Source organism: Chanodichthys erythropterus, chromosome 21, assembly GCF_024489055.1.
Source record: "Chanodichthys erythropterus isolate Z2021 chromosome 21, ASM2448905v1, whole genome shotgun sequence".
Lineage (NCBI taxonomy): Eukaryota > Metazoa > Chordata > Actinopteri > Cypriniformes > Xenocyprididae > Chanodichthys > Chanodichthys erythropterus.
Genome location: NC_090241.1, coordinates 32,672,394 through 32,695,640, shown reverse-complemented (window position 1 = coordinate 32,695,640; position 23,247 = coordinate 32,672,394). Strand labels below are relative to the sequence as shown.

General features: G+C 36.5%; 1 protein-coding gene across 1 annotated transcript in view; it reads left to right on the top strand.

Moving 5' to 3' along the window:
* Positions 1–1,752: 1,752 nt before the first annotated feature.
* Positions 1,753–23,247, top strand: part of ptprt (protein tyrosine phosphatase receptor type T) — a 277,019-nt gene continuing 255,524 nt past the window's right edge. Inside the window, exon 1 of the mRNA XM_067374922.1 lies at positions 1,753–1,933. Within this exon, the coding sequence (XP_067231023.1) occupies positions 1,854–1,933 (80 nt within the window). The 5' untranslated portion in view covers positions 1,753–1,853. The remainder of the gene's footprint in view (positions 1,934–23,247) is intronic.

The window sequence follows — 23,247 nt, the reverse complement described above, 5'->3', positions numbered from 1 at the left end:
ATTATAGAGTCCCAGTAGTCTTCATCTTTGTCAGCATGGGCCCTGGCAAACTCTAGGCGGGATTTTTTGTGCGTGGGCTTTAGGAGAGGCTTCTTTCGTGGACGGCACCCATGCATGCCATTCATCTGCAGTGTACGCCGTATTGTGTCACGGGAAATAGTCACCCCAGTTTGGCTTTCTACTTCTTTAGATAACTGCAATGAACTTGCATGCCGATTTTCTTCTTTTTCTTCTGTTCTGTTTTAATTCAGAGATTGATTTAAAAAAAAAAATGCTTTTGCAACTGAAACCTATAGGATGGGAAGATTAGAAGAATCATAGAAGATTGAGAGTGGAGTGAAGGTTCATGGACTAGTGTGGGTTGGTGAAGGATGAAAGGGCACCTTTCTGTGTTAATGAGGCATTGATTTCCACATCACTAAATAATGAATTCATAAATTAGGCCTAACCATAAAACACTGTATTCTGCCCACTCAGGGTGTTTCCATCTTATAAATGAACCATGGAGTTGACCATGAGCATTCCTCAGCTAGATCTTGTGTTCTCTTGCTCGCACGTGCACAAAACACATCTCACAAAAATGCATTTGGGAATTGTGTGAAGTCAAAGGTTGTGTTGGATATGCATACTATACAGTACAGAGACCGTGGCAACAAAAAGCAATTTGATAGTTGATACAAATATCAAACAAGTTCAAATCAGTTCAGTCTGCAAATCAGTTATGCTCCGACTAACTGTGCTTTTGCATCTCAAATCTAGCTGCCCAGCCTTATCATAGTACAGTGTTGAGGTTTTGTGATACAGTATTACATTTTGATACACACACATACACACGTTTGTTTTTGTGAATTGTGGGGACATTCCATAGGCGTAATGGTTTTTATACTGTACAAACCGTATTTTCTATCCCCCTACACTACCCCTAAACCTACCCATCACAGAAAACTGTGCACATTTTTACTTTCTCAAAAAAAAAATAAAAAAAAAAAATAAATAAATAAATAAATAAATCATTCTGTATGATTTATAAGCTTTTTGAAAAATGGGACATGGGGTAATGTCCTCAGAAGTCACCCTCTCCTTCATACCCATGTCATTATACACATTTGTGTCCTGATATGTCACAAAAATGCACATGCACACACACACGTATAATGTATGTATATAAATGTATAGGTGTGTGTTTGCATGCGTATGTAAATATATAAAGTTTGGCCACCAGAAAGTCTCCATATACTTTTTATATTCATTTTGAGCAATATGCCTTTATCTATTTTTTTGACAATTAAAACTATTTTTTTGAGACATTTAGCATGAAAAGTATGCTTCTGCTATCTTTTAAATATATGCTACTTGGTTTGATATTTTGTGTAATCCCACATTAAAGTGTATCTTAAGTGTCCAAGTACTTTTGGGGCCACTGTATTGTATATAACAGCACTGAAAACAAAGAAACTAGAGTGTCCTAGAACCTCCCTCACTCATTGCTCAGAGGGTGTAGAATTACTTTTAGGCACCGCGCAAGTGCGCACCGTATCGCGTAGTGTGCTACCGGAGCGTCTTCAGCGCGCGCTGTAGTGTGTAAACCATCACCTCACCAGTATTTCGTGTCAGAACGGGCTGGCAGGCAGGTCTAAGGACCTGGGGGATATTGGAACCCTCTTCTCGTTCATTCGCACCCACTCTCCTCCCCATACACCCTGTCGTAGCAGTACAGAAACCCAACAATCAGACAGCTGTCGACTGCCGGCTCGAGTCGCGCGCGCTACATCACCAATGCCGGGAATCCGTCAGAGAAGTCAGCTCTCTCGTGCACGGACGGACAGCGAGTATGTGAAGTAGTGACCGCAAGAATGGACCAAAGGAACTACTTCGCCGTTCTGCTGCTTGTTTTTCATGTTCAACTCACATTTGGAGAGTTCTTTCCAGGCAAGTTTACATTCCGTTCTCTTTCTTTTGGCCACTTTGCGGAGGTTACGCGAGGTTTGAATGCCGTAACCCAAGACGGGATGAAACTTTAATAATTGCATCTTGTTTATTAATGACGGTGTTCTGAAGGGAGATGTAACTTAATGTTATAACGTCAGTGTTGGATGGATATGAATTCTACCAGATTTGGTGTTTGCTTTATTTATCGTTTGTGACTTTTTATGGTCAAAACATACCTTTTTATGACAGAGCTCTATCATATTTACCCCAGTACTTGCATGTGGAGACAAGTTTATCTGATTTTGTCCGTAAAGACGACTGCTCTAAAACATTATATGGTAAGGTATGCTTGGCTGTATATTTATATATGCTACTTCAGACTGGATAAAGAAAAGTTTACTCAGTTACTTAAGCGTACTAGCCTACTTAGTACGCTTATAATTATAGCTATTAGTAATTTGTGTTTGGGATAATTTAAAATAAAGTTTCTCATTTATCAGTGATTGGTTTCAAGGGAATTGTTGAGCTCGGCGATGAGATCTTAAAATAGTCTCGTACAGAGTGAGGGAATCAGCCACCGCGTCCGTTCCGTCCTGAAATGGCTGCAGTTCATCTTTCCGCCGGCGGGTGGCGCTCTGGGCACATCCAAACCGCAGCATCACTGGTTGAATCGTGGGTCGATGAGAAATTGTCCTAGAACAGGAAACATTTATCCGCATCTTTTGTTTTGAATATGATATTTATTTATTTTTTGAAAAATTATCTTTTCTTTGTCCCGCCGTGTTCAAAGAAAATAATGTAGAGCTAAATTATAACAATAATGATGCAGTTAATTGATGAGGAGGATTTATGAAAAGAATTAAGCAAGTTTTCAGATGTGCTTGGAAGAAATTATAGACTATAAGGCAAAATAGAGAACAGTCTATTTTAGTTTTACCTGGAAGGTTAGAAAAGTCAAATAGTCGTTTTAATGTTGAAATGAAGCCAATAAATTCTACTAACATGTCCAGAATACCTGTAAAACACAACAATTGAAACCTTAAGTTTAATTGCTACCTTAAATTAAAGTGATTCCAAAATTGCAACCTGTGGTGATAATAAGTTCCTTGCACTTGTTCAACCATTTTTGAATGAAATTATGGATGTATGAAACTGAGTTGAAACTGTGAGAACTTGTCACAATAATTTCTACTATTTTTACTAAATTTTACAAGTTAGGTGGTTGGAAGCAGAGATGTTGATATAACGGTGATGAAAAAAGCATCTTCACTTATAAAAACATGCAAAAATCATTTTAATCAATAGACAGAATAAGTTCAGCTTCAGCATAAAGGTTAAGTAATATATATATATATATATATATAATACACATATATATTAATTTTTCTTTTTTTTTCCTGCTGTTTGTGTAGCTCAGCTTTTGACTTGAGGTCTGTGTGCTAAAGACTAACATTCAGACAATAAAGTTAATCAACAAATATTTAAAACAGTATTCACTAATTCTCTTGGCTAATGAAGCCAAACACAATTTCAGATGACTTTTAGAAAGATCTGTGGGCTTTGACTGTTTGACGTTTCTCATGTGCTTTCGACCTGTTGAGCAAATGCGACATGCTTCTGTAAAATCTTTCGTGGCTTGACATGTTCATTTAATAAGCCCCCAGACCAGTGTTTTTACATTTCAATGCTTTTTTAGTGTCACGTCTGTAGCCTGGCTCTTGTTGCGAGGATAATTTGTGTTCCATTCTATCTTTGCTTGTAATTTTGGCAGGGCCAACAAGACTTTCTCTGTGCTTCAGTGAACAGCTTGACAAGTAAAGGCCTATCTTTATTCACCAGTCTGAGGAAATGAAAGCAAGGCTATCAACATAAAAAGACTATGACAAAAAATACATCTTTTTTTGGACTTGGTTTTATTGTGCACATGGTATTCTTTGAAGTAGCATGTACATACTATAGTTTGTGAGTATAGTAGTCATTTAGTACCATTATACATATATATATCAAAGTACCATGGCATTACTGTCTGATTCCATTACTGTACCATGGGACCCTCAGGGCATACAGGAGTAAACGCTTCCATTACATTTATTCAGCATATTGATGGATGTCTCTTGTATTTTATTGATGTTTACTTCATTTAAAAGCTGTTTTAGTGCACAACTGGTGCAGTAGATCTGACTGTCTTATGCCTATGGGCAAAGTGGTTGAGTGTGCCATAATTGATTTAAAAGTGGCAGTTATCCCACTGAAAGATTTCCATTTGGCATTTAATTGAATATCTTCAGCTGGCAGCTGAGAGCCAAAGAGGGCAGACCTGACATGTCTAACTCTCAGTGTTCCTTGTCATCTTTCTATTGTCAGATGTCACAGTTTCAGCAGTCTTCTCTGTAAAAGCTGTCTGTCTTTGTGTGACGAGAGTAGAGGTCGACCAAGTGATCGGTTTTGCCAGCAATTGGTTATCGGCAAAAATCCATACTGATAGTTTTCCCCTGTCCATTGCTGGAGCTGCTGAAATGTGTCCGCTGTCATTATACAGTACAAAAGCGACCTCTAGAGGCCAAATCACTGACGCCTTTTGGAGTTTGTTTTGACATGTGAGTGCGCGCTGCACAGAGCGGGACACTTTAGCTGCGGATTTAAAACAGACAACAAAATGGTATGTATACATACACTAGACCTTATGCGCCAGAGAAATTTTGTCTTTAAATTTTGTGTAGATATTTAAAGATGGCCAATTTTAAGCATGGCAGTTTGGGTTTATATGAAATGGTAACACTTTACAATAAAAGAGTCAATTTGTAACATTGAGTTTAAAAAAAGTATTGTTCATTGTTAATTTCAACATTTACTCATACATTTTTACATTTTAAAGTTGCACTATGAACTAACATGAATGATCAAGATATAATCAATATATTCAAATTTATATTTAAAATGTACAGTTTATGTTTGTTTTTATTCCGTATCCATTTTAAAAACTATCTGTTGATTAATAACCCAATTATCGTTGTCGGTAAAAATCCGCTATCGATCGACCTCTAGACGAGAGTGTTCTAAAGTTCTAAAAACTAGGAATTAACAATATTAAGTGTTGTTTCAGTTTTATATTTCATATTTAAACACTATTGAAGAGTTTCAATTTGTGCTGGACACTTGCTTTTTCTTCGATCTAACTTTTCAATTAAAAATGTAAATGTACAATTATTTGCTCAGGCTCTAAAAATAATAAGTCTATTTGAAAAATAAATCAAATTTAAAACATTTTACATACATAGATAATGGGGTGCGACAGTAGTGCAGTGACACATATTGAACTGAGCTAAAGCTCTTGGCCTCTCGAAGAACTGCCACTTTAAGAGCTGAACACAGTATTTCTAGAGTTTCTATTCTGACACTTATTCTTTTAAACATGAATTGCTTTCTCACAAGTATTTTTTTAATGTACTGTATATATTTTTATGTATATTTAATGACAGAAATTAAATTAAAACATTTATCCTGACATTTATATTTAATTATATATTTATTCTAATTTCAAGAATTTAAGCAGAAGTCTTTAGATCATGAGAAACTCAGCTCAGTTAAGTGAGTCCAGACTTTTGACTGGTAGTGTATATTTTGGTCCTAAATAAGTACTATGTTCAAGTACCATGGCATTAACGTGGTATTTAAATGTACTTCAAAGAGTATCATTGTATTACCATAGTACTTTTTGGTGCTCTTTTTGTAAATGATAACACAAGCTTGCTTGTGAATAGAGCTTTCTTTCAATAACCTAGTGTTTAATTATTTTTGAGTGCATTGCATATGGCAAAATGGGTTCATTAAAAAAAATAAATAAAAAAATAACATCCATAAAGGTTGTCTCAGGACCTGTGATGACGAGATCTCTCTGTGGTCCTGTGATATATCCTAACTTTGTTCATCAGGGCCTGGGGTGAGGCGGCCCACCCATACAAATTTAGCCCCAGGCCCTGTCTGTTTTAGCAGCAGCATAATAATTTATTGCAGGACCAGTTTAGTTTATCTAACTCATATGCATCTGTTTTTTGCCTGGCAGAATTTTTAATTTTTGTCTCTGTTGCGAGGAGAAGCCTATTATTAATAAGAATGATTAATTAAAACTAATGAGAGATCATATACCCTGAGGGAGCTGTGGATTTGTCTCCCCCTCTCTCTCTGTCTGTCTCCTGCTCTCTGACAGCTACTCATTTGCAGCTCAGTGAAGTCTCTTATCATCTGTGCACTGCCTAATAGCTAATCCAGAAACTGCCAGACTACCGGATAATCCAGTTCACTCAGTGTGCATGTGTTTCTTTGGGCTTCTAGATTAATTTAAATAAATCCTTCAGCATGAGGCATTTAAGAGTTTGTGTGTATATATATATATATATATATATATATATATATATATATATATATATATATATATATATATATATATTGCTTATTTTCTGTTTATCTTTCCCTTTTAATGCATTTAAACCCAATAGTTTTGAATAGATTGTACAATATATGGTTATTCATTCATATGCTTTCATATATTTCATATTTCACAATGTCTACATAAGATTAATTGTCCACACTCAGGGGTCATCAAACTTTTTCAGGCCAAGGACTCCCTGTAGAGATGGGGAGATGATCCTCTTAATTTTACAGTTTGTACTGTTGAATATATTTACATTTTTACATATATTTACATGTGTATATACATGCATAACAAAGTATGTTAATGCATATGTCAAAATGTAAATATATTCATTTTAACTTTGGAGGTTAACTTTTTATATAATCCCCCCCCACACACACACACAAAAATTAGTTTAGATTTTTGAGGCTCAACATAAAATGTTTGCAAACCATTTTACTTCCGTTATGTGATGTATTTCCAATTTAAAACAGGTGTGGGACATTTTTACCATTACAATCAATTTTCAACTCACATTCAGTCGTCATTTAGAACCACTTTTCACAGTCCAATCAAAGTGATTTTAGAGACGGACATTTTAATGGATTTTTTTGCTTTTGGAACAGTGAATACTGATAAAGCTTTTGCAATAAGACCAGGAAAGCGTATTAAAGGGTTAGTTCACCCAAAATTGAAAATTCTGTCATTAATGACTCACCCTCATGTTGTTCCACACCTGTAAGTCCTTTGTTCATCTTCAGAACACAAATTAAGATATCTTTGATGAAATCTGAGAGGTATATGACTCGTTCATAGACAGCAATTTATCTGACACTTTTAAGGTCCAGAAAGGTACTAAAGACATTGTTAAAACAGTCGACATGACTACAGGTTAAGGTTCAACCTTAATTTATGAAGCGATTAGAATACTTTTTGTGCGCAAAACCAAAACAAAAATAATGACTTTATTCAACAATATCTTCTCTATTATGTCATTCTCATACGCTGTTTACGTCCAGCGCTTCCAGGTTCTGCATCAGAATGGCGACTCATTATTGGCTGGCTCCTGCGTCAGCATCACACGTATGCGTCGTGCCGCTCACGTGATCAGCTTTGGCCAATACTGAGCCGGCATTCGGACGTAAACACGGAAGTCTTCACTGTGCTCACTGCGGCATCTATGTAGGGATAATGACAGGGAAGAGAAGAGATTGTTGAATAAAGTCGTTATTTTTGTTTTGTTTTTGCACACAAAAAGAATTCTCGTCGCTTCATAAAATTAAGGTTGAACCACTGCAGTCATGTCGACTGTTTTAATGATGTCTTTAGTACCTTTCTGAAAGTGTCGGTTAAATTGGACGAGTCATATTTCATCAAAAATGTTTTAATTTGTGTTCTGAAGATGAACAAAGGTCTTACGGCTGTGGAACGACATGAGGGTAAGTAATTAATGACAGAATTTTTATTTTTGCGTGAACTAACCCTTTAAGAAATGTTGACAAGATTTTCCTTTATAACTGAATTTGACTGAATTATTTTTGCTTAATTAAGATGCAAAATGATGTCCACATTAACACAGTCTACTTCCTGAATGTGTTCCTTTTTTCAAATATTTGCCAACACTCTGATTTACAGACATTAGAAACGGCATAGATGAGCCTTGAACACACGGCCCAGTGGGTAAAAGCTCCATATAATGAGTAGAAAGCTCATTCCTTCTCCGACCACTTTGTCTGAGCCCTTGAATGAGACACTTCACCCATGTCTAATGGCCGCCCCTGTGCTATAACCCCATCTCTCTCTGAGTCAAACAAGAGTAAAAAAGAGTAAAAACCCAGGAGTAAAGTTGGAACAAATGATGAATGAAATTTAAAAGGAAGGAAAAAGACTTTTTAAACTTCACTGAGAGAAACCGTCACATGTATCATGAGTGAATTCTTGCCGAGGCTGCCAGGGCTAAATGAGCAGGCGAGTCTGAAAGCCTCAACATGTATGGAAACAAAGCGACTTGCTTTACTGTGACTGCTCCATGTTTTGTTGTGATTGCCGCTCTAAACCGAGATGGAAAGCACGTCTGAGGGGGTGGATAAACAATGCGAGAAATCAGGGAGAAATGAAACGCTGAGAGCCGCAACTGAGAGATAGACAGAAAAAGAGAGAGAGGAGAGGAGGGGGAAAAAACAACACTTGAAGTGGTCGAAAAAATGAGACACCTGAGAGGACCAACAAATGACTTTGCAAGGGCTGTCGGGACATAATGGATTTCACACACAGACGCACATACACACACACACGCACACACACAGGAACATGATTATTTCCCGTGTGTCCATTAGAAAGCGCCAGGGCCGTAATTGTTTTCTTTGACCTGCTTGTTATCGCCCTGCTCTTGGGTTGCCAGGTTTCAGCGCTCCACTCTTGCCCTCTGACAAGCTGTCACTCAGTGGCCTGTTTAGTATTCGAGCGAAAGCGAGAGAGAAAGGAAGACTGTCAGAGGTGTTATCTGCATGACTGTGCTGGTCTAATCCTCCCCACTTATTCTATTTGGCTGACTAAATGACAGCTCAATACTGGAGTGCGGGCCAAGTCCACTATAAATGAGACGTCTCCTCTTCATACTGTACAGAAAGAGAAAACCTCTAGAGCAGCCATGTTTAATATCTGAGGAGTTATCTGGAGCCACATTTAGTCAGTATTTAAAGACGCAGTTCACCTAAAAAGAGAAAGACTGCTCACTTTGTGTATTTGATGTCACTCAAAACACATTTTTCCCTGTGAAATTTCCTTTTCTAATACAGAGAAAATGTATGAGGTAAGGAAGTGAAAATTTTTTATTATTTTTTTTTTTATTATTGTTTATTTAATCAACCCCCTTAAAGGGATAGTTCACCCAAAAATGAAAATTCTGTCACCCTCAAGTTGTTCCAAACATGTCTTTGTCCTGCTGAACACAAAAGAATATATTTTAAAGAAATGTTTGTAACCAAACAATTGTGGGGCACCATTGACTTCCATATGTATATTTTTTTCCATACTATAGAAGTCAGTGATGCCCCACAACTGTTTGGTTACCCATATTCTTCTTTTATTTCCTAAATTTATACAGGTTTGGAACAACTTGAGAATGAGAAATGATGACAGAATTTTCATTTTTGTGTGAACTATCCCTTTAAATAACTCCTTAAAGTCAACATGAAATCAAAAATGGACCATATTCACTGTTTTAGTACACTTTCTGTGAATGTTTTATTGGTTTGGTATTTCCAATGTTTTTCTACTCAGTATTTCATTCAAATTTCTTTCAAATCAGCCTCTGAAATTACTTTCCTTTTCAGCTGATGTCACCAAGTTCTCTTAATTTTAAACTCAAAATTATGTTTTAATTCAGCACCTATTTACTTTCCAAATGCGAGTTATTTAAGAAAATATAACCTTAATTATAATTATATTTATACTTTCTTATATAATTATTTTTTTAATACTTTTTTTGCTGGTCACCAAACCCTAAACCATGTCATATGGAGACTATTTTGTAATATTTCCTTAATTCCAGCTGTATACAATGAAGTCCTAGCCTAACTAATTATACAAGTCTTTTTTTTCCCCTGTGGTTTGACATGCATCTTATTCTCAGATAGGTTTCGTATAATGTCATTGACGTTAAATTAATTAAGCATGTAACTGTGATCTAGTCTTAGGCTAAGAGAGAACATGAAAGCGAGATCTTCCACTCTTCTTTCATTCATTTCTCCAGGGCACAAACATCTGTTCCCCTTCAGTCAGCACTCTCCAGGAGGGTCATGCTCATTCTGGATGGGCAGAAGGACCCTCTCTGATGTCCAGGGTGTCGGGGGATTTAATGTGTGATAAAAAGTAATTATATTTTTTTCTACTGTGTGTGCAAGGCCGGATTTACAGACATTCTTCCTGAAAGATTCATGAGAGTTTAAGAGTAGAAAGAAAGAGAGAGAGGTTGAAAGGGACACTGCTCCTGTGGGAGGAAAAAAAAAAGAGACAATGTCAAAGAAAGACAGAGTGAATGTTTTTAATATGTCATATTCATATTTTTAAAATGATAATTTATATATATATATGTGGATACATATTGTAAATATTTTGAGATTTTGAACTGATTCAATAAATTGAATTGATTGCATTGCACATATTAGGTGTTTTAAAATGTGTACCACTTTGCAACTGCTCACCATCTGCTTACCAATACAGCACTTTCTTAAAACATTTCCGGATGAAATTATTAATAATTATTATTGATATCTGACCTGTCATTCTTTTTTACCTCTGCGTGGGTTGGAGATTGAGCTGTTTTGTTGCCGTAGTGTGTGAGGCTCAATTACAGCGTCATTAAAAAGACACAGGCTCATTTGACGCCCCATCAAATCATGCAGCACTGTCACGTAACACTCTCAGAATCAATAGAGCAATAAAGAGCTTTGGACAAAAACAGCAAGGGACTCATTTGAATGTGACACCTTATACTTTTCTGTCCTGAGAGAACAAGCAGGGGGATGGATTCTATTCACAGCCGTAAGTGTCTAAAATAAAGCATGCTAAGAGGTTCCCACTTAGGCCAAAGCAAAAAAGATGCTTTTTGATTTTACTAAATTGTTAAGGGATGTTAAGCATAGTGTAAAGCATAGAAAGGTTATTGTTCATAATAATTCAATTGCAATTACCAGTTCTTTCATCAAAATATGTAGTAGGTGAGCTTAGAAAAATAACCTGGTGCAGTAATTGATGTTCTGTCACAGGTCGGCTTATTTTGGCTTCAAACATGACTCTTAAAATTAGATTTAGCTAGAACTGCTGGCTTTAATTAATAGTTGTGCAATAAACTACATGATGCTGCACTGTATTGTGGATATATACACAGTGAGGTACCTGCAATTTCTGTATTTACAATACAACAAGGCTTATAAAAGTAATACGTTTTCATTACAATTTTATTTTACTATGCAAATGTATCACTATCCTATTCAAGTCAAGATATTTACACTCATTTTGTGAAGAACAGCAATAATGCTATTCTGTTTATGAGACGCCAGTCTTGTGTGAGCAAAACTACTTTTGCCATTTTTCTTGGTTGAAGCACGAAAAGGATAAAATACATAATGTAACAGTTACACACATAGTGAATATACTTTGCTCTTTATTTTGTTGCAGTAGTGCTAAAAAGCTTTGTTTGTTTGTCAGTAAGCATAAAAGAGAGCAAAAAAATGCACATCGTAATTATGACTTCTGAGCTTGTAAGTCTAAACTTCCCTGGAGGACATGGACACAGCAGAAACTCAATGTTTGTAAGCAGGATTGAAGTGAACTGGGCGTAGATGTTCCTCAGAGAGGCTATGAGGTATGAGGGGGTTGAGATAAAGAGGATGAGGCTCAGGTTTTCTGGCAGAGGGTTATTCAAGAGGTGGATGAGAGAGAGAGAAAAAGGAAGGTGTTGGCAGAATGATTCAGACAGTGCAGATCTGGAGAGCTGAGCAAACATCATATGGCTGGCATTGAGAAATATCCTGTCCTTCTGTTTACTCTACAGTTCTCTCATGGAGAGGAACATTGTCAAAGAAACCTGCACAGATGTGTGTGCGCACACAAATGCGGTAATTGCCATCAATGAATCCATCAATAAATTTAGACTAATTGGATTGAGATGAAGAGTGTCTTGATTGTCAGTTAAGATTTGATTCATTTGATAATTAAATCTCTTACCATGAAGACAGATTGCATGTAGATCTAAGCGAATCTTATTTTGAATACCGTTGGAAAGGTGTTAGAAAGGACCCCATTCTGGTCTGGCTGTTCATTTGTAATATGTGGTAATTATCCAAAATCCAGCTGTTTCTCCATTTATTGCTGAAAATTAAGTTTTAGCCCTCACTGACTAGTGAAGATCTCTGGGTCTGCCGAGTTTAGTGTGCTAAAGTTCACTCAAACTTGTAGATTTAGGAAGTTTGTATTCTAGCTATGATGAATGAGTGTAGAACGTCTCGGTTAGTAACCCTCGCTCCCTGAAGGAGGGAACGGAGACGTACGCCGGACAGACCGACGAATAGGATTCCTATTCGTCGGTCTGTCCGACGTACGTCGAACGTGACCGACTGAATGGGAACGTCTCGGTTACATAGGTAACCCTCGTTCCCTGAAGGAGGGAACGGAGACGTACGTCGGACAGACCGACGAATAGGAATCCTATTTGTCGGTCTGTCCGACGTACGTCGAACATGACCGACTGAATGGGAACTTTTGTCTTTTGAGTGTCAGATTTTATTGAAAAGAAATGTACTATATATACACTATCTGCCAAAAGAATAAGACAAAGAATAATTAAAATTTTTTTAAAGGTTTTTGAAAGTGTCTTATGCTCACCAAGGCTACATTTATTTGATCAAAAATACAGTGAAAACAGTAATTTTGTTAAATATTATTACAATTTAAAATAACTTATATATTAAAATTTATTGTTATTATTATTTTTAAAATTATTATTAACAATTCTCATTATTATCAATGTTGAAAACAGTTTTTGCTGTTTAATATTTGTTGAAATCATGATACTTTTTTTCAGGATATATTTGATGAATAGAATATTTTCAAAAGAACAGCATTTATTTGAAATGGAAATATTTTGTAATATTATAAGTATCTTTATAGTCACTTTTGATCATTTTAATGCATCCATGGTGAGTGAATATATTGATTTTATATTGATATCACAGTTTCCTCAAAAATAATAAGCAGCACATCTGTTTTCAACATTGATAAGAATTGTTTCTTGAGTTTAATGTGTTTTGTAATGTGTAAATATTTTAAAGCCTAAATATATATATATATATATATATATATATATATGATATAATGTTGAAATAAATTATTGATAAACTCACTAATTAAACGTATTACCCTACTAGTTCTTTGTTGACTAGTAGTCGACCACTCTGACCTCAAAATGTGCAGGATTGGAGAAAGTATTTTAACCTTTAGTACACAATTAATTCTTCCAATCTAATAAATAGGATAACAAATTAACAACCTTAGTTGTCCAGACTCATGAGATGAATTCAGATCCTCGTAAATCACTGTTTATCCAAGCCCCCTCATTAGCCATTAGAAACCCAACTGTCTGCCACATTTTGCCCCGCACCATGCAGTTGATTCACAGGAGGAAACGTGTGGGCAAATGTATTGAGATGAAGTACGATTAATTGGCTGATCCAGCTCCAAGCTGAAAGTGCTGCGCTTTTGAAATGCAGTTTGTTTTACAGTCATTATTTCACTCACGCTGCTTCTAAATGACTAAAAAATGCTGTTGTTGCTTAGCTTTTTCATCCACCTGTTGTCCAATCTGCCAAGTTTCCTATTTGCAAGAACTTACCTATGAAAATGGCCATTATTTTCTGTATTTTTTCCTAAAATAATAATCTACTTCACTCTGAAATATCTCACAGTATGGAAGTTGTGACAGCTAGTTCATGTTGACTTTAATTCCTTGAAGGAGTGAGTGCAAGAAAACGTGACCAAGAAGATGGCAAGGGCAGGAGTATTTTCAGAGCGCAGTGGGCTAAACATAATGAACTGGGTGGCTCTTATGTCAGGTCTCTGTCAGAAGTCAAGGGAAGGGAGAGACGAGTAACAAGACCCACATGCATTCATTCTCCTTACATTTCCTTCTACGGAGACACCATTAACCTTTAAGGACTGTGTTGGACATCCAACAGATACTGTTGGCAATTCGAGAAGGAGGCTTTGTTCCCCAGTGGAAGATTAAAAACACTTTTAATTGGTGTGGTTAATGGCGATTGGCTAGAGTGGATTCACACTTTGTTGCATTATTTGGACATTGTGAAAAGGTCATCCACTAGAGCAGTGCGTTAAAGGATGAAAGGAGGCCACAGTAAAAGGGTTGAAATGAGAAAGCGAGAGAACTCTTTTTCACTCTTTGAAATGTATTGTGAGCAACAAACTAGATAACAAAGACCATTACATGGTGGAAAGTTGGATAACTAATGATTGTGGTATTGGTGGGGGTCAGAACCTTGCAGAAATTTGTGTCCTTGTACTGTGGTAAGCCTTGAAAAAAGGTACATGCCACTGAAAATATCAGTCCAAAAAGAAAAAAAAAAAAAAGACTGGTCTACTATATCATTTTCCAAAGTACTAAAAACCACAAAAAACATCAAACAATGTACATTGTAGCTCAAATCCTCATTATATGTCATTATACATCCATAGCTCATCCTGTGTCACGCTCTGCCTCCCAGAATTCTCTTTGAATCATGAATCTCTACATAATCATATTAAAATGAATATTGAAAATGTCAGCAAAATGTGTGACTCTCAGACGCATTGGATTCTTTTTAAGGTATACGCCGATGTTCATACATCGATTGTGTCTGCGCTTAGAGATAAATGCTCCGCTTTTCTCATTTTCTGGTGGCTACTTCATCTCCCACGAATGCGAACGCAATCGTCTTTTCCAGCTCACCATTGTTCAAAGTGACAGTGTTAATTTAAATGTTTTCCCTTTCTTTCATCTTCACACATTTACATCCTGCTGACAGCCATTAATTATGTGAAAACCAAAGCCATCGTAAAAATGATGGATGAGTTACGCCTTTGACATGACAGTGAGATGCCAGAACCCAACAGGAACTCCTTTGTGCAGACCGTTTTCCTTGATCGCCGCTAATGGGAAGTATTAAAATGATGACTTTTGACCTAAATCCAGCAAAGCACCCCTCATTATTTGAAATGGCAGAGCATTAGGCCGCTTGTTGAATTGTGGGGTGGAATGTTGTGGAACGCCAGTCCTCAGTCATTTGAATGGATATTCAGTGGTTTTTTTGTTCTTTTTTTTTTTTTTCTCTTTTTATATATAGATACATAATGTGTAATATATATATATATAAGAAGAGAAATATAGTTTTACATAAGGCTTCTCTCAGATAGTTCGACCTTACTGGCACAAGTACCTGGAAATGCCCCTGGGAATTTATTGACTTACTCAAGGACACCGTGACATTGATCTGAGGTGGTGCTCATGGTTTGAAATAAGATCTTACTGAGTGTTTAGGTGCTCTTGGACTTGCGGTTGTGTTGAACCGCACAAGGCAACAAATTCAGAGAGTTTTGCAAATAACACAAGGTCTTTTTTACTGCATAATATAATGTTTTTCTTTGAATGTGTCTTGCCGAGATGCTATCTTTTTAGGGTGTAGCTGAATATATAGAAGTTATTTTATTTTTGAAGCTGTGGTGTAGCTTAAAATACACATTGAATTAATCAGAGTCATACCTTGTATTTCTATATACCAAATATACACATTCTAAAAGCAATCAAAACATTAATGCTGTTAATAGGAACATTTTGTAGAGGTGTACTAGTTTACACCACTTCCTCTTTTATATGTTTTTATTTCTGGCTGTAAGTGATTTTCTAAAGATTTTCTAAAGATTTTCTAAAATGGCAAAAGAGTTGCAGTATGTTTGAAAGTGATTTAAATGCTTTAGAAAGTATTTGCAGGGGTTGGTTTGTACTCCCCGGTTAAGAAGCTATTAATTTTCTCTATCAGCATGAAGGTGGCAGAATATGATGAATGCTGCAGGAGTTTCGCTGTTTCTGCCCTCTTCTCTTATCCTCCCTGCAAATCCCCAAATACAATATTTGATTGTGTTGTGTTGATTGGCAGTATTTTGACAGTGTTTTGACTTTTTTTTTTTGCTTTTAGTTAAGCTAGCAGGAGATCATACAGTGTTTCGTCGAAGCAAACTAATGTATTGACCCACTTTATATTTATCCACCCACTCTTTTTTTTAATTGTTAAGTTTCATTTAGCGTTAATTAAGTACCATATATGTCTATTTCTCACTAGCAGTAATACACGTCTCTATCACAGTTCTTACTATACGTTGTGTTTTTAATGCACACTAATTGCTGTTTTTTTTTAAGACTACATGCAACATGTTACTGTAGCAACCCACTTGTGTTTGTGAGTGAAAATATGAAGTTGCGGTAAAAATAGAATCATCATAAAAGTCTTTAAAACATAATTAAATACACTGGATTTTGGTGATTAAAGGTGAAGTTTGTAAATGTATATGTGTTACTGTACAATTTTTATTTTATTTTTTAGTTTATTATTAATATTTATTTATATGTATATTATAATTATTTTGGTGTAAAGGGGAAAGGATTAGTGTAGGGGAATATAATATGTACAAGTTTCCAAATTGCAATTGTACACTCTAAAAAATGCTGGGTTAAAAACAACCCAAGTTGGGTTGAAAATGGACAAACCTAGCAATTGGGTTGTTTTAACCCAGCAGCTGGGTTAAATGTTTGCTTAACCTGCTGGGTAGTTTTACTTAACTCAACCATTGTTTAAAAATTACAGTATTGCTTACTTAAAATTAACCCAAAATATCTTGAAAATTAACATTTATTAATATGTTTAATAAATTAACATTTTAATTTCATTTTAGATTCATTTTAAGACAGCCATATAGTCATTTTCAAACAATAGTTGGGTTAAATAAAACTACCCAGCAGGTTGGGCAAACATTTAACCCAACTGATGGGTTAAAACAACCCAATCGCTGGGTTTGTCCATTTTCAACCCAACTTGGGTTGTTTTTAACCTAGCATTTTTTAGAGTGTATTAAGCTATTTGTTAATGCTTTGGAAAAGATGAAACAAAATGCATAAAATAAACTTTTTACTATCCAAGCTTAATATTAAGAGATGTAAGCAAGCAATTTGTACATTCTAAAAAATGGTGGGTTAAAAACAACCCAAGTTGGTTTAAAATGGACAAACCCAGCGGTTGGGTTAAATGTTTGCCCAGCCTGCTGGGTAGTTTTATTTAAACCAACTATTGTTTAAAAATTGCTATATGGCTAGCTTAAAATGAACCCAAAATAGTTGGGAAATTAAAAACCAGATGCAATTAGAGACAACAATAATACACAAAAGGCGAATGTTTATTAATAAGCTTTAATATTTTATTAATATAAATTTAATAGTTTAATAGTTTATTCATATAAATTTATTAATAAGCAATTTAATAAATGTTTATTGTTTAATAATTATTCATTGAACATTAATAGATGTTCATTTCCAACATACTTTGGGTTAATTTTAATTAAGCAATACAGTAATTTTAAACAATAGTTGAGTTAAATAAAACTACCCAGCAGGTTGGGCAAACATTTAACCCTACCGCTGGGTTAAAACAACCCAATTGCTGGGTTTGTCCATTTTCAACCCAACTTGGGTTGTTTTTAACCCAGCAATTTTTAGAGTGTAGGTTTATTTGCCCCCAAAATGCTTATACTAGCTCTTGGGAGCAATCAAATCATCGTGACCAGCCCAACACATCCATAGATCAACCAATAGCATGAGTTTGGGGTGGGGCTACTTTAAATTTGACAAGACAGAGTTCTAAATAATATTGATATTGGTATATATTTTGCTTGATATTCCTTGAAATGATCAGTTTGGTTAATAAATGGTGAGAAAAACTTGATATTCCAGGAATGCACTACTCTTGCCTTGTGCGCTGTTCCTCTCAGCTCTCCCCGCAGTCTATTAGACACAGAGGGTGAGTTATACTGTCCAGTGAAATAGAATCATGGACAAATAGAATCAGGTGGGAAAGAAAACTAAAATACCATTAGCCGTAATTTGCCCCCATCAGACCTGCATTCTGTCTCTATCCACCATATCATCTATCTCTCCTTTTCCTTTCATGGGCCTTGTGTGCACCTGTGTCTGGTCAATACCCCCCAGTCATTAGTTTATTTATCATCATTATTGTCTTTTCATACCTGCGGTTTATTTGATGAAGCTTTAGCGTGCCAGGCTTCCAGCCGCTATAATGAGTAACTCTCCTTCATCGGCACTGTAAATATGTTATATAAAAGAGCTGAGGATATAAAGTGAATGCGGATGGTGGGAGGGGATAAAGTGGAAAACATCAATCTTTTAAAACTCCTCATGTGACATAAGCATAATTCTTTCCTATATTATTTGTGGTGCTTGCTATGTAAACCTCTTTGTACAAACCCACAAGTCTAAGGCCAGAATCGTCTGACTCAATCATTTTTGGGTGATACATTTAAAAGAAACCATTCAGTAAAAGAACCTAGCTCATTAGAGTCATTTGTTTGTGAATTGTACTACACTAGTTGCTTTATGATTTGATTTGATTCACTTTTTATTTGGCTGATACAAATAATTTGCTTCTGAATCAGACAGCATTTTGATTCACTTAAGAGATTTGATGCTTAAGAGTCATTTGTATTGAGTTTAATTGCACTTAAAACAACCTGCTCATAAGTTTTGCATGTAAGACAGCAGTTGGGCCTCTTTTATTGTTGAGAAGAATAATATATATACTTTTAATAAAACCTATATGGTATGTTCCTCATCGCTGCTCATAAATTACACTGTGACATTATAAAAGTCTGTTGTCCTTGGATGTTTGCTTGATCCCTCACTGTTTTCATTATTGTAATTGTAACATTGTAGCAAGGACACTATTTCTGCAGACAGTGTATGTGTGTGTGTGTATATGAACGTTGTCTCTTTATGAGCAGAGTCAGTATCATAGCTCAGAGGTTTATTATTAGTTCTGTGTTTGATGTGTCAGCTGTACATTGCAATATTGTTGGATGGCTGACATAAAGCCATAACCCATTATATTTAATATATCTTCATTCATTCTTGGTGGTGAATGCCATGACGGTCTGTCATAAAGTACACAGAGAGAGAGAGTTAGCATAGTTAGAGTCAAAAATGAGATCTCTACTATATCTCAAATGTTTCTCCAAGACAGCAATGAGATTAGGTGCGTTTTGATGCAATGTTGGAATACAGTTATGCACAAATTAGTTTTTTTAGGGCGAAAAATGAAGTTAAAGCCTCAATTTTACTATGCAGCGCTTTTTCTTAGGATTACTGGGCAAACATTGCTACACATAATTAATATTCATGAGTCAAGCTGTTAAGGTCTATATGTGTCCCTCCACTTTTCTACGTCCCTGATCCCAGACTTTTTTCATTTGTTGGAAAGGATGTGTAAATGTGCAATGACAAACCCTCATATAAACTCACTCTCTCCCCTGTGTCGTGTACAAGTTACATCAAAATGTCACCTGTTAAAAACAAGTTAAAGCTTCATGCAAATGATATGCTAATGCCGCTTTCCCCCTTCCCCCACACCAGTGTGTAATTGGTCCATGGCAGACACTATGTAAATATTTTCTTTTATTTTTGATGCGTGTCATAATGGCGGGGAGACTAATTGAGTTTACTCGAAGTGTCGCCTGGTTTCAGCCTCAGTCTGTCAACAGTGCACAGGGAGTGTGACAAGGGAAAGTGGATCTTGTACGCTAATGACATGTTGCACGCCGGCAAGTCACGCATTCGCATGGCGCCAATCTAACAGCTAAAACCCACGACCCAAGCACTCTAGGCTGCATTTACGCTTACAGGGCTTACTGTCTGTAAGCATATTGAAGGATGGGGGTAATCAGTATATTTGAAACCACAGCCATAAAATTTAAAAAAGAGAACCATGGCCTGAACCATAACAAATAAGGCAGTATACAAGAAAAAACAAACAAACATTGTATTTGTAAATGAAAATGATAATCCACAAAACTGGATTTGGATCGGTCTCATCTGACCGATACCAGATCTGGCAAAAAATGGCGGTTTCTGAGCCGATACGGTTGCAGAGTAAATAAACACACACTGGAATGAATACTTCGCTGAAAAAGCAATGCAAGTCTCTATTCTCTCTGCCATCTCTGATGTAATCAGCCTAGTTTTCAGACCGATTGTTTGAATTAATTCGCTTATTCGATCATGGGACTGAAAACTTTCCCCTTCAGTTCAGTGGCTTAAAATTATTTGGTCGCAAACAGAGAAGCAAAATCGGGTTAAAGGGTTGGAATAGAAATTTCCTCCTACCAGGGTTACAGGTGCTTGCACCATTGTAGATGCTCAGTGTGAAAAACATTGCATCACTAACTCTAAGTCACGCAGTTAGATGATCTTATAAGTCGGCTAAGATCATCTAACTGCGTGACTTAGGGTTAGTGATGCAATTTGTAATTTATTTGCATTAAATTATTTTGAATTAATCACACGTTAACACATGACATTTTTTGGTTGACTTTCTGAACAGCCAGTGTTGCGAATTTAGGGCAGGACTACCTGTTTGCTGAACACTGGCAGCTGGGGAATGTTTGGGAAGTATGTTTTGAAGTCTCTTTAGTAGTGGAGCAGAAATGACATGCTTCAGCTTTAATGACAGTTATTTATGATGAAAGTAATTTGGTTTGTCTGCTTGTAACTGCATGTGTTCCTTCTAGCATTAGTTGAAATGCAGTTGACCAGTGAGATTAGGCAACAGCAGCATGGTGCGAAACGCATGCCAGCACACACGCTCTCATGCCCAGAGACTTCAGAGGGCCACAGGGGGAGATCTTCATTTGTATGTGCGGCACTTGATTAGTCTTGCCTGTCAGGCTAATGATAGATCAGGGCAAATGTGCCCGCTACTCAGCTCCTAATGGAATGCTACCATTCCCCCCGCTGGCCCTGGAAGCTTTTTACTCGATCAACCCTGGCCCCTGGAGTGTGAAAACACACAAACGCACGCCGCACACACACGCTGACACTGATCATAACCTACACAGCTCGGTCTGGCACCCCATGACCTCCGTTATGCTCTGAAAAACACACACAACCTTCGTTCTGCCTCAGTGGTCCTGGCGTTGCCCCGTTTGCCACAGGGTACCGATGTTCTTGATGCCAGCCGACGAACCACAGAAGAGCAGGCTGCTGTAGAAGTAGATCACCTGCTTTTTGTTTTTCTGCTTTATTTTTCATTTCACTGCTCATGTGTTTTCAAGGACGTTGAGTGTGTGTTTGGAGTTGCGATGAATACTCTGGACACTTGACCCTACGGGTGTTTGTCTCGAACCTGCACTGCATGTGGAACCGGTGCTGCTGTTCTGCTCCCACAAGGTCAGCGTGTCCTTTGTATGTACGTTATTTGTGCACATTTAGTGGTCTTTGCTAAGGTCTACATTAGTATTATTAGTACTATTAGTATTACTCACAGAACACAACTTTATGTTTACAAAAATTATTAGCCAATGAGACCTATTGACTTTTTGTTTATAGCTGTGTGTTTGTTTTTTTTTTAAATGATACTAACAGGATCAGTAACAGTAAAGTATGGAAGCTTGTTTCTGCCATGAAATAAAAAACAAAACAAGGTAATCCCAAGGTAAATGACTTTTTTTCTCAGACTTGCGAGATATAATTAATAATATAATATAATAATTGCAAATTACAAAGTCAGAACTGCGAGTTATAACATCAGAATTGCATGATATAAAGTCAGAATTGTGTGATATAACCTCACAATTGTGTGTTATAATGTCCAATTGTGAAGGGGGGAAAAAAAAAAAAATTTCTCAGAATTGCGAGTTTTTATATCACAATTTCAAAAATTATTTAAATAAATTCCACAAAAATATTAGCAGCACAACTGTTTAAAACAACATTGATAAAAAAAGCAGTGTTTCCTAAGCATCAAATCAGTATATTAGAATGATATCTGAAGGATCATGCGACTCTGAAGACTGGAGAAATTATGCTGGAAATTCAGCTTTGCATCACAGTAATAAATATAAATTAAAAATATATTAAAATAAAAAAGTCATTTTGAGTACTTATATTTCACAATATTCCTGTTTTTCTGTAATGTTGATGAAATAAATTTAACCTTGGTGAGCATAAGAGACTTTTGAATGGTAGTGTATGTCTATTGTCTATCTCACTATAAAATAATAAACGTCAATAGAAAATCCCTACCATAACAGAAAAACAAACGTGTGTTTGTGTGTATGCGCGTGTTTTTGTGACATATCAGGATACAAATTTGTATAATGACATGTGTATGACATAGGTATTACAAGGAGAGGGTGACTTATGAGACATTATCCCATGTCCCCATTTTTGTCCCCCCAAGGCTTATAAAAGGGTTTTTTTTAGTTTCCTGTGATGGGTAGGTTTAGGTGTAGGGTTGGTGTAGGGTGATAGAAAATACGGTTTGTACAGTATAAAAACCATTACGCCAATGGAATGTCCTCACAATTCACAAAAACAAACGTGTGTGTGTGTGTGTGTGTGTGTGTGACCCCCAGTGATGAGAAGTTCAGGTAATACTGAGGATATCAAGTCAGGAAGCAGTGCTGAGAAGAGCTTAATTGCTTCTTGAATATCAGCAGAAAGTGTGTGTATGTGTGCATCTGTGTGTGTGTGTGTGTGTCATCATCTGGTGTAAAAGTCACAAGCACTAGTTTCTCTGCTCAGTAATGAGTAACACCACAGGAGGAGCTCTCGCAAAGCCCGCTGACATCTACACACACACATTGGTTCCACCAGGGTGCCCTGAAGCTGTAATATGCAGAGAGATGTGACTGGTGGCAGAGTGCAGTTGAGGGAACGACCATTTGCATTCTCTACCTATTTGTTCTCATTAAGTCTCTCTCTCTCTTGGTCTGATTTGTCTCTGTGGGCCCCTAAGCTGCAAATAACACGTAAGGCTGCACCCTCGGCCCACCACGGTGAGACTACGGGCACTTTAATTAATAAATAAATTAATAATGCTTATTTAATGGTTGGATGGCCAACAGGCTATGAAAGATGAAAAAAGGCCAGTGACAAATGACATTTCCTTTCATCCAGGGGTCCCTGTGTGAGTGTTACCTGCATTATGAATAATTTTTCTCCTGGTTTTTATGCAGTCTGTCCAGTTCTGAATATTTAATACAACAATCTAGTTGAGCAAAGGACGGCTATGATTACA